The sequence below is a fragment of the Lepus europaeus genome, chromosome 7, assembly GCF_033115175.1.
Source record: "Lepus europaeus isolate LE1 chromosome 7, mLepTim1.pri, whole genome shotgun sequence".
In the NCBI taxonomy this organism is placed as follows: domain Eukaryota; kingdom Metazoa; phylum Chordata; class Mammalia; order Lagomorpha; family Leporidae; genus Lepus; species Lepus europaeus.
Genome location: NC_084833.1, coordinates 93,418,919 through 93,431,996, shown reverse-complemented (window position 1 = coordinate 93,431,996; position 13,078 = coordinate 93,418,919). Strand labels below are relative to the sequence as shown.

The 13,078-nt window shown below is 36.9% G+C and overlaps 1 protein-coding gene across 1 annotated transcript in view; it reads left to right on the top strand.

Moving 5' to 3' along the window:
- The window catches only part of LOC133763892 (caspase-12-like), a 16,558-nt gene extending 3,480 nt beyond the window's left edge, over positions 1-13,078 (top strand). Inside the window, 2 exon segments of the mRNA XM_062197596.1 lie at positions 88-342; positions 12,612-13,078. Coding sequence (XP_062053580.1) covers positions 88-342; positions 12,612-13,078 — 722 coding nt within the window.

Here is a 13,078-nt window from a genome sequence, read left to right as displayed (position 1 = left end):
TACCATGGACTGCTTCCTAAGAAAATCACCAGGTTTTACGATGAGTATCCATGAAGGCTTTCTCTCAGCCTTTTAAAGAAACCTGAGGTTTCATTCTGACCCAGCTTTGGTGTCTCTCTCCCCTCCAAAATGACACAAAGTCAGACATTGTTTCAAAGCTGTGGCTTGAGGAGTTTCTCACATTTACAAAAAGGCCACATTCTTCAATATTTTTATATATTTCATTTGCAGATAATATTTCTTGGAGAACTGGCACACATGGGTCTCTCTTCATTTCCCAACTTACATTCTGCTTCAAAGAGTATTCTTGGTGTTAACATTTGGAAGAAAATGTTTCGAAAGGTCAAAGTGTTTTCTTTACAATGCTATGCCTCAGAAAACTTTGTTAAAATCACTGTGCATTGTCTTAAAGAATTCTACAACTCTTAAATGAGCTTAATGCTATTTCCTATCCCTCAAGTTCATGTTAAGAAGAAGTTCTGAAATATCACATAGAAATATTGTGGATTTTCTCAATAAAGTCTTATATTCTCATAGCTTTGTTCAAAAAATTTTGGGTTACCATCTTACAGCTTAGTTAATATAAAAAAAGGCTAAAAATGACCTTCATATAGTACACAGTAGCAATGTATGTATTTATATTCATAGATAGATTTATTAATTTCTTTCAGCCCTTCAACAAGTCTCTTCCTAGATCAAATTGTTCAATTTTCATGGTAATTAATAGTTATCTGTTAGAGTGCATCAAATGTATGTGGAAAAATTAGATTCAAAGACAACTATTGGGGTGGGTTAGTCTAGTCATTGACACATTGTTTAATACACCCACATCCTATACCAGAGTGCCTGGGTTCAAGCTCTGGCTCTGATTCTGATTATAGTTACTTACTTAGGTGCAGCCTAGGATGATGCAAAAGATGAATTAGTTGGTTGGCTCCATGCTATTCATGTGGGACACCTGGATTGAGAGTCTGCCTCAAGTTTCCAGCTTTAGCCTACCCTAGACTAAAAAATTTTTGGCATTTAGGGGGTGAGTCAGTGGATAGGATCTCTCTCTCTCTTTCCTCTCCCCAATAAATAAACATATTTCTTTAAAAAATGTAAAACAGATAAGTTTATTTTGATGCGAATTTTCTGAAATCCAATCATATCTGTTTTCATAATATGCATTTTCCATGAACATTTTTAAGATCCTGCACACATGATGGTACATTCTTGACTCTGTATATACTCATTAAATTTGTTTGCTAAGTTTCACACCAATATTTAACTAATGGCTAAACTAGATATCTCCCTAGGAGAATAATTACATTGAACCCACATCTATCATATCACTCTAGTTCTTTTCTTCTCACAATTTAATAGTGAGTCATATTTGTGAAGAACCAGAAACCTGAAGTTATCCTTGATCTCTTTACCCTGGTAACACCCCCTTTTATTGTTAGATGGCTAGTTTTCTATCTGTTTCATTCATTTCTCCGAATCCTGCACTATCAGTCCAGGCCAAGGTAATAGTAATTCTCACCTGGACCATGAAAAATGTATTTTACTTACTTTTAAAATGTGCATTCTCTTTTTTTTTTGTCATGAAAAATATCAGGAATAAAAAATACGTTTTGTGATAATAAAACTAATCATACTGGATGGATCCACAAATGACATTCTGTAATGGGTTCTTGCACTACTGTTGAGAATATCCAATTCTGCTACTGAAGATAAGAAAGTGAGCATGATGGAATGCATAAGAAGTATTAAACATGCATAGTAATGTGGTAGAGAGTTTAGCATTTGTGACATAGTGAAAACGCATAGGATAAGTTTTGTGTATCTGAAGAATAAGAAGGAACTTAACACATAAGCACAATTCATATAACTTGATAAATATGGATTATAAATTAGTAACATGTTAGAAAGCCAATGAAAAGATAAGTGGAAAACCATGCTGATGCAAAAATATGCTGCATAGAGATGCAAGAGATGAAAAAAGCCACATCATGATGATGTTGCCTCAAGAGTGGGAACTTGGGGCTGGAGCTGTGGCACAGGGTAATTCTCTTCCTGTGGCGCCAGCATCCGATATGGGCACTAGATCTAATCCCAGCTGCTCCTGGCTCCTGTCTTCGGTTCAGCCCACCTCTGGCCATTGCAGGCGTTTAGGGAGTGAACCAGCGGATGAAAGACCTTTCTCTCTGTCTCTCCCTCTTACCATATGTATTCTAACTCTCAAATAAATAAAATCTTTTTTTTAAAAAAATATTGTGAACTTTATCACACTTAAACTGTCACACTGGTTGACATCCATTCTGGTCCCACAAATGCTCTACCAAAGAAATGTAAATGAGACCCAAGACTGTTCAACAGCAAATTGACAGCTACTCTCTGAACAAGTGCAATTCCTTGAATCTATCTGAAAGAGCAAAAGTGTATCTTTAGATCAGGTTATCTTCCTCAGTGGCCCACCCATCCTTAGACATCAACACTGGTCCTTATCACTGAACTGTCACCTGTGAAGCTTGATGCAGCAAGAAAGAAGCAGAGTTGATGAACACTGTGAACTCCAGTACTCTGGGAGTGCAGTCCTTTCATGCTGCTTGAATCTATCTAAATGTGCTACCTAGTCCCATTCGTTCTCCTTGTCTCTTGCTCAGGATTCTGGTTTAATATGTCATGTGATTTGACCATTGTAATTTAGTCTGAAAGCTTTTCTATTCCTTCACCTCTGAGATGACCCAAGTCAGTGCTTCCACTATGTGGAGGTAGTTTCCTACATAGCATGCTCTCAGCAAATGCAGGGCATTTTTATCTCCAAATAAGACTTGGGAAGAGGCAAAGGCTTCTCAGCACAATACCAAGGGTAGTATTTTTCAACTCAGGTCAAAGTTAACAGGATATATTTACATTCTTTAATGAGACTAAACTATGTGTTCTTTGGAGAAAATGTAATGCACTTGGAACTGGTGTATTTTCCATAAAGTAATTTGGGATGAATTACATCTTCAATCTTTATTGGTAGAGCAAATGAAGATTATGCAATTCACAGGAATGGAGTCTCTGGCTTTTACCAGAGTTAGCACAGTTTGGACAGAAAAAAGCTTTTGGGGGTACCAAGGCAAAGTGTAAGACACCAGCATCTGGAACATTCAAATAGGAAAAGGGATCTGCGGAATCTTGTGGGAACCTGCCCCTGGAGGAAGGCAGGTGCAAGAAACAATGCTGTTAAAGATGTGTCTTTACAGGAAGATTTGGACTTTAAAGATAGAAATTATGTAAGTAAATGAAACTTACATAAATGCATATAGAACTCTTAATGCATGCAAATACACACACACATGAGATATGAGAGGAACGTACTTCTCTTTATTCCTCTTGATCTTGCTTTTAGTATATTTTCATAGTTCGTCACTCTCAGAACTGTTCAATTCTCTACTGGAACTCATTGTGTGTTCAATCAAGAAAAATCTCAGGAAAAGAATGATTTCATTTGCTTTTCCTTTAAAAACCAGAAAATGAGGATGTTTGAGAGGTCATTGTAATACAGCAGGATAAGGCACCACTTGGAATGATGCATCCCCTATTGGAGTGCTTAGGATCAATTCGGCTTCAAATACAGCTTCTTAGGAGTTAATATTCAGAATCTATAAAGAGCTCAAGAAACTCAATAACAACAAAATAAATGATCCAGGTAAGAAATGGGCAAAGGACTTGAGCAGCATCTTTCAAGAGACGAAATTCAAATGGCTACCAGACACATAAAAAAAAGCTCAGGATCACTAGCCATTAGGGGAATGCAAATCAAAACCACAATGAAGTTTCACATCTCTCCAGTTAGAATGCCTCTCATACAGAAATCAACAAACAACAAATGCTGTTGAAGATGTAGGGAAAGAGGTACACTGATCCACTGTTGGTGGGAATGTAAACTGATGCAGCCACTGTGGAAGACAGTATGGAGATACCTGAGAAATCTGAATATAGACCTACCATATGACCTAGCCATCCTACTACTCCTGGGAATTTACCTAAACCAAAAGTAATCAGTACATGAAAGAGTTTTCTATACCCCCATGTTCACTACAGCACAATTCGTATTAACTAAGATTTGGAATCAACCCAGATGTTCATCAACTGATGACTGGGTAAATTAATTATGGTATACACACACACACACACACACACTATGGAGTACTACTCAGCTCTTAAAAAAAAATGAAATCTTGTCTTGCAACAAAATGTATGCAACTGAAAACCAGTATACTTAGTGAAATAAGCCCGTCCCAAAAAGACACATACGTATTATTTCCCTGATCTCAAGTAACTAATAGAGTATCTAAAATGTAATGTATTGGAATCAAATGGACATTTTGAGATTTGATGATTGTTACAGCCCTTGTCTCTTCTTTTGAAGAACATTTTTTTTTCCTTCATACTATTTGTTGAATTCTTTTACTTAGTGTAGGTTTAACTTTACAATCACTAAGTAAACTTACAGTAGATCTTTGTGAAAATTAACAGTGAATTTGGACAAGGAAGGAGAAAGAAATGTTGGAGCATTGGCGGGGGGAGGAAGTGAAGGGTGGAAAATTTCACTATGTTTCTAAATCTGTATATATGAAATACATGAAACCTGTATAAATTAAATGAATTTTAAAAAGAAACATTAATTTACATTCAAATCATTATATTATCCCATAGATCAATCATGCACTGGCAGGGAGAGGTACTAATGACATGTACAAAACTTTCTGATTCCTGACTTCAACTATTATATGATATAAGCTATTCCTGTCTTTGAGGGTATTTAAAGCCTGACATTGTGGACTTGTTAACCATAAAAGCTCATGAAGGACTCTGTAACATTTTCAGATTCATATTTTCATACCATACAAAAGAATCTGTCATAATTATCTCAAATTTGATATAGTACATATGGTTTCAGAAGTAGAATAAATCAATCCATGACCACTGACCATAACTCATTACACTCAACATAAAACTATCCTGTGTAGTAATAATAATAATAATAACAGGTTATCCAAAGTCAGGGGGATTTTCTAGAAAGAAGTACCTGTTAGGAGAACTACCTAAGGTTTAAATTTAGGTCAAGCACACTGACTATTACTGAGATTGGTGGCTGATAATTATGTCAGTCTCCTTTCCATTGAGTTCTAAACCAAGTAAGAAGTCTATACACTATTCAGACAGATTACATAAAAGTAGCTGCTTCATTACAGCTTAATAGGTGTCCTCAGAGGATCTGAATACCTTTTGCCTGAAACTGAGGTACTCTACCTTACCTCCTCTCTGCAATATTCACTGACCCCAATGTGGTAAAATCGTTTCCTGGAAGGGAATTCTTTCAAAGAGCATGCCAGTGTGAGAAAGAGGTGAGGAAGAAGCCAAACTAATTATGTGCAATATGTACTAATCTCACAAATTAGATAAATTACTTTGCTCCCCATTGTGAGGGCTGAACAGAAGGCTAGAAAGAGAGGTGTAGGTAACTCCCTAGTTTTGTTTCCTTCTGGTCAGTGCAATGAACGCTTCCTTTGTAGGCCAAGATAGAAATTCAGTACTAATAAACCATGGTGCCATTCTCTTTTCTAGCTATCTTTGGCTCCTCTGTTAACACTTTGTTACAAGCTTCACTGAGCACACGGATAAGTGAATGTCACTTCACCCAAATCCATTGGTTGTTACCTGCTACTACTAGAAATAAAGTAGCAAGGAAAAGGTAACTTTTGGAATCTAATGGATTGTGAATTGTATGAATAAGAAGATAGTTTTATCCTATACACAGAGTTAAGTTAATTAAATAATCAATTTTAAATAAATTTAAAAGTTTATGTAGTGTTACAGCAAAGTATAAAGCAAAAAATGATCCAAGCAGTTTTTGTTAAATACATGTAAAAAAGGAATTACAACATGATTTCCTGATTATAGTACATATTAAGAAAAGCAACTGAGTCATCATTTTTAAACAATATGGTCCATCAATATAATAGTTCTTGTTTTTCAGTCCATTTATTTTGGGTTTGAAAGTAGCTATGTTTGGGCCTTGACCACTGCCAACTTTCTTTTATTTGTATTTGTACTTGAATCTTGTTAGGTAGGCAGGTATCCAGTTGAAAGACCAAGATGTCAAAGGAAAAACAAAAATGTAATGATTGGATAACAAGTTAAAATTAACACTGGGAGACTCAATTATGTACTTATGAAAAGCTTATATAGCACCTTCTTGGATGAGAAAGTAGGTGGAAGTGAGTTGGAGTCTAGAAACTGAAAGCCACATGGGACCACAACTTCTCAACTTCTAAAGGTGCTAATTTTCTGCCCTGGAACATACCCCAAAAGATGTCAATTGTTTGCCTTCTATTAGTCAAACTCTGTTCTAATGCAACCAAAGAAAATTATTTCTCGTTTATGGACTCAGATGCTGAATGTTGAATTACATACTGCAAAAAGAGCCACAAGGGCAAATTTTGGGCAAAGAGCCTTGCAAATTGATATAGACTAAGGAAAGAACCAGGGTGTCCAGTGTCCCTACTAAACCTAGAGTACATTGGGGAAGACATGGCCTAAACAGTTTGAGCTTCCACCCATGGCCCACTGTGTTTCTATTTGTGTATACACATGTGTGTTAAAATTGACTTACCGTAAAATTCACTCTTTATTGTTAAGTGTAAAACTCACTGATTTCTAGTTTATTCACAATGCTAGACAACCATCATTACTGTTCAAATTCAGAATATTTTCATCACTCAAAAAGGAAACTCCTTAATATTGAGCAGTCATCACTTATTTTCCTCTTTCTCTATCTCCTGACTCTGTAATCTTTTTCAGTCCCCATGATTTGCCTAATTTGGACACTTCATATGAATGGAGTCATATAATATGTGGACTTCTGTGTCTGATTTCTTTCATCTGACATACAATTCTGAAAGTTCAACCTTTTTTTTTTACCATGTATTATTCAGCTGTGGGTCATTTAATACCCAGTTGGGTTGTTTCCACATTTTGGCTATTATAAGCAATGAATGTATAAACAGTCACATACAAATACTTGTTTTCTTTGAACATGTGTCTTCATATTGAACATATCAGGATACTTTAAGAAATTCATGGAAAATGGAATTCAAAGAAAGGTTTATCCTTGAGAAAAAAATTGAAATTTTCATCTATGGGGGGGTCAAAATCACATGAAGCATGCATATTATGAAAAAGATTGGCAGAAATTTCAAAATCTTATTTTATTAAAATAAACATCTTTCAATTCCATTTTCCATAAGCTTCTTGAAGCATCTTCATACACTATTCAACTGTCTTAGATATATCTACAAGTAGAAATGGGTTGTATAGTAATTCTAGGTTTTCATATTTATCTAACTTACTACAACTGTACCACTGTCTGGCAGGCATGACTATTACATTTGCCTTTGAATCTTTTTGATAAATGCCATTTGGTATCCTACTCAGCAATGGAATAATTCTGAGATAGTTAATGTAAAGAGAAGTTTATTGAGCCATGCCTTTAGGTTGCCACCTGACAGAACCACAGTTCTTTGAACAGTGTCTATTTTGCATTCTCTATACTAGATACTTGCTAGGAATGCAGCGCATGTAGCAAGAGATTGGACTGAGGAAATTAAAAATTCTACAAAACTCTCTTACCAAGATTCAGCTGTAAGATTTTAATTAGTTTCCAGAATATTTACCAAGGAATTTATTTCTGAAAAATTTTTCCAGTTTACACACTGCGTTATTTTTTTGTGGAGGATAGACAGCTGGAGTTCCCTATTCTACCATTTTTGTTAACATCAACTTTCTACACATTTATTATTAACTTCCCATGGATCTATAATGATTTAAAAATGAGTATAAGAAAGAGAAAAACCAGATCATCAATGCATTTTGATGAATTATTGTATGAAATAAGAGTAATAAAAAATAATATACTAATAAGAGGAAATACTGTTAAAAATTACCTATGTTGCATCCTGCCAGCATAAAATGATAAACTAGAAGTATTTTCTCTATTTTCTTAAAAATTTTTGTATGGCATGTCAGTAAAACTATATTAGTCTTATCAATAATTGTTATTAGTTTAATGTAAATTTATTTGATGCTTTCCTCAATATTATGAAACATAAGTGTCAGTTACTATCTTCAAAGTAGGTGAGCATAACTTTGATCCAGAGTGTAAAAAATATAGTTGTCTTATCTCTGGAGATGGTAGTAAAAAGTAGGGCATACATTTCTTACAGGTAAAAACAGACAAGAAAATTTGAACACAGCAATTATCTTTGCTCCTTATCAGTATGTTTTCATTTTATTTCCCTTTGACATATTGTTGTTTTCTATATTTTTATGAGAAACATTTAAAATGTAGTCTCTTTAAAGAGGCATTTATTTCAAGTGTGTACCAAGTGCTGATTCTGTAATTACTGCTAATTGGAGATTTCCTAACTTACCTGGAATATTGAGTCTCATGACTTTGTCCAGAATGAAAACGTATATTAATCTGAACTTTCAATATGTAAGAAAGATCACTAAACATTCTGTGTTTTACAGTATAGCTAATGCAAACTTTAGATAAAGATATTGCATCTCAGTGACTCCTTTATGTTAGTTAGTTGGAATCTCATAGAATTACTTCTGGCACTGAGTTTTGCTGTCTAAAAAAAAAAAAAAAAAAAAAGGCCAGCGCCATGGTTTAACAGGCTAATCCTCTGCCTTGCGGCGCCAGCACACCAGGTTCTAGTCCCGGTTGGGGCGCCGGATTCTATCCTGGTTGCCCCTCTTCCAGGCCAGCTCTCTGCTATGGCCCGGGAAGGCAGTGGAGGATGGCCCAAGTCCTTGGGCCCTGCACCCGCATGGGAGACCAGGAGAAGCACCTGGCTCCTGGCTTCGGATCAGCGAGATGCGCCAGCTGCAGCGGCCATTGGAGGGTGGAACCAACGGCAAAAGGAAGACCTTTCTCTCTCTCTCTCTCTCTCTCTCTCACTATCCACTCTGCCTGTCAAAAAAAAAAAAAAAAACTAGCTTTCACTTTAAATAAATTTTAAAAATATATATGTAAAATAAAATCACAATATATGTTTTATTGGAAAGAAGATACCTTAGATAGAACTTCTGATTTTATTTTACAGATCTAATTATTGTTCTAATTTTTTTTTACGTTAAAGTAACCATGAAAAGAAATCATAACAATTATTATTATCTTTATCTATTTCCTAACTTCCTGGAGAATTATATGGAGACCTGCATTATGGCACAGCAGGTTAAGCCACCATTTGTGACAACAGCATGTAGTGGTGTAGCGGTTCTGAGCCTTGGCTGCTCTGTTTTCAATCCAACTTCCTGCTAATGAGACTAAGCAGGTAAAAGAAGAAGATCCAAGTATTTGCAGCCCTTGACCCAGGAGGAGATCGGAATGGAGTTCTTGGCTTCTGGCTACCACCTGGTTAAGATCTAGCTGTTGCAACCATTTGGGTGGGATGGGGGGGGGGGGAGGTGGCATGGGGTATAAACCAGTGGATGGAAGATCCATGTGTATCTGTGTGTGTTTCCCTTTGTGTCATTCTGCCTTTCAAATAAATGAATCTATAAATGTTAAAAAATGATGAGTCAACTTATCAATAAGTTTCATGATAAAGTGCTCCCCCTAAAATTTCTAGAAGAGCACAAACAAAAGCAATGTAGTATCACCTATTAGTAAATATCTTCAGTCATTTAGTCCCAATTTTTTTGTAAAAATGAATGTGACAGCTGGCGCCACGGCTCACTAGACTAATCCTCTGCCTGCGGCTCTGGTGTCCCAGTTGCTCCTCTTCCAGTCCAGCTCTCTGCTGTGGCCCAGGAAGGCAGTGGAGAATGGCCCAAGTGCTTGGGCCCTGCACCCGCATGGGAGACCAGGAGGAAGCACCTGGCTCCTGGCTTCGGATTGGCGCAGTACAACAGCCGTAGCGGCCATTTGCAGGGTAAACCAATAGAAGGAAGACGTTTCTCTCTGTCTCTCTCTCTCACTAACTCTGCCTGTCAAAAAAAAAAAAAAAAAAAGGAATGTGACAATAACTAAGTATATATTTCTGACAATTCTGCTTACTCAGAGATCTTTATTACATATTGAGGGAACTGGAATAGAACAAGAAATTATGTATTTCATTACCTAACTTGGGCTATAATGGAAGATGTATCTATGGAGATACATGAAATTTAAGGCAAAAAATAAAATTTTTGAGTGCTGTATGTTGGTCAATGAGGCAGTGCCTTTTTGTTTTTTTTTTCTTCTTTTTTAAAATACATCATTCCCTTCTACATAATATGCTCAAGACATGTTTGTTTAATGAATGAGGTACCATGATGGAATGGTAATTGTACATATTTGATTTCTTGAAGACTATTAGATAAAGATTTTATTTTCCAGTGTTTCATAAAACGAGATTTTACTCCCAAATAAAATATGAAATATCATCAATAATACAAGAAAATGAGTCATTCTTCAATCATAAATAATGATGCTGGGCATTAAAGATGAAAAAATGAGAATTATTCATGGAGGCAGTAAAACTAACAGGGATTTTTCAAATATTGCCTGCCATCTTTTTATACTGAATTGGAGTCAGATAACACTGGAATAACTCTTATGTGGTTATCCCGTAAATGTCATTTCTCACTTCTGTTGACATCTTCTGACTTTGTTCACATTTCTTCCACATGAAAATCTCAAACTCCTGTACAACAGCAGCACTTAATAGTGTGTTGCTATATATACCAATTCCTAATATTTTACTCACTTTTTCTTTTTACTATTTATGTATTTATTTATTGAAAGAGTTTCAGAGAGAGAAGGAAAGGCAGAGTGAGAGATCTTCTATCAGCTGGTTCACTCTCCAGAGGGCCTCAACAGCCAAGGCTGGGGCAGGCCAAATCCAGGACACAGGAGCTTTTTCTGGCCTCCTACACGGATACAGAGGCCCAAGCACTTGGGCCATCATCTGCTCTTTTCCCAGGACATTAGCAGGGAGTTGGATCGGAAGTGAAGCAACCAGGACTTCAACCAGAGTTCATATGAGATACCAGCATCACAGGCAGCAGCTTAAGCCACAATATTAACCCTATCGTGCTCATTTCTTTCTTTTTTCTTTTTTTGGCACTTTTTTTTTTTTTTAAAAAAGCTGTCTTTAATATATAAACATATCAGTCTCTCAAAAAAAAAATCGACAACTATACAATGACCACAATACAAAAATAAGAGTGAAAAAGAAGCTAACCAGCAAGTGATTTTTGTTTTGACAGGCAGAGTTAGACAGTGAGAGAGAGAGACAGAGACAAAGGTCTTCCATCCGTTGGTTCACCCCCCAAAATGGGTGCTACAGCCAGAGCTAAGCCGATCCGAAGCCAGGAGCCAGGTGCTTCCTTCCGGTCTCCCGTGCAGGTGCAGGGCCCAAGCATTTGGGCCATCCTCCAGTGCCTTCCCGGGCCACAGCAGAGAACTGGACTGGAAGAGGAGCAGCCGGGACAGAACTGGCATCCCAACCGGGACTAGAATCCGGAGTGCCAGCGCTGCAGGTGGAGGATTAGCCTAGTGAGTCATGGCACCGGCCAGCAACCAATTCATAATTTTATATAGGTATGTTTCCACGTATAAAGATGTTGAAGTCTCTTAAAAAATTATTTAAACCATTTGCCATCTACTTATGCATTTTATGAGCAACTTTTCCAACAAAACTATACTTATCAAGTTATGAAAATTGTTTCCAAAAGTAATATATTACCACAAAATAAAGATAAACAATATTTAAAAAATGAAGTTTTCATTTCAATTAAGACCCCTTTTGGCATTTTGCTTATATATTCTGTACATTCTGCCCTTTGGTTAAAAGCATCAGCATTGTATAACTATTTTGTATTGCATATATGTAACACTTGCTGCCTTAAATTTTCAACACGGCATTCCTATTTAAGGCAGACACTAAGTCAGTAGTAACAACAGATTAAACAACACTTGTAATTTAGATTACATTAGTGTCTCACTGTATATTACATGCAAAATCCACATAGATTGTCATTTACCCAACAAGCAGGCAAACAGCTCAGTACATGAAAACTTCATAAAAAATTCAACAGTCATACGTGAGAACTACAGCCCTTCATTAAAAATGATAATGTGCTTAGTTTATTCTAATAGGTTTAACTTTTACATATTATAACTATCTTCAAGCTCTTTGGTCATATAAAAGTCTTCTTGTATTTAAAGCAATGAATGAAATTTGCTTTTAAACTTCACGTGAGTATTATTCCTCCCTCTTAAAGAAATGAATTTGGTGACGATGAGAGGTTTCTTACCACAAATTCTAACTGTAAATGCACTCATGGTTATTTTCCAAAAGAAGTATGATTTTTTGTCCCAAAAGAACCCTAAAAACTTTGTAATAAACGTATAAAGCTGATTTGCATATTTACAAAATCTTGAATAGCAAATATAGGCAACTCATACAAAACAAGAACAAAACCACATTTGTTCCATGGCTATTAACTCTCAAGAATTACCTATTCTTGAAAAACCTACTGAAGTCAAGTAACATCTTGACAATCAACCCGTCCCTGTTCAGGTACCTGCCAGATGACTTGTTTCCTACACACCGCCCCGTTAAATGACAGTGCCCAGGGGAACTCACTGTTGGCGCGCGTGCTGGGGCAGCTGCCCGTCAGGAGACGACGCTGGCTTGAGGAAAGTCGTGGACATTCCAGAGAGCCTTCCAGATTCTGCCAATGTCCAAACAGCTCGGGTCTGACGTTGCTCCCAGTGCAGGGTCGGAGTGCGAGCAGCTGGGGTCGGACGCTCTGCACTGGGAGGGCTTGGCGCCTGCCTGCTTCCGGTGGTGGTGGGTCAGCTCAGCAAAGCACGCAAAACTCCAGTCGCAGCCTTCCCAGGTGCACTTGTGCGGCTCCTCACCAGTATGAGTCCTCAGGTGAGCTTTTAAATAAGACTCCGTATAAACTTATGTGCAGCCAGGATAATGGCAGGAGTGTTTGCGGCGTTTCTCCAAGTCGCGGTTGCTCTTTCTATTGTATCTGA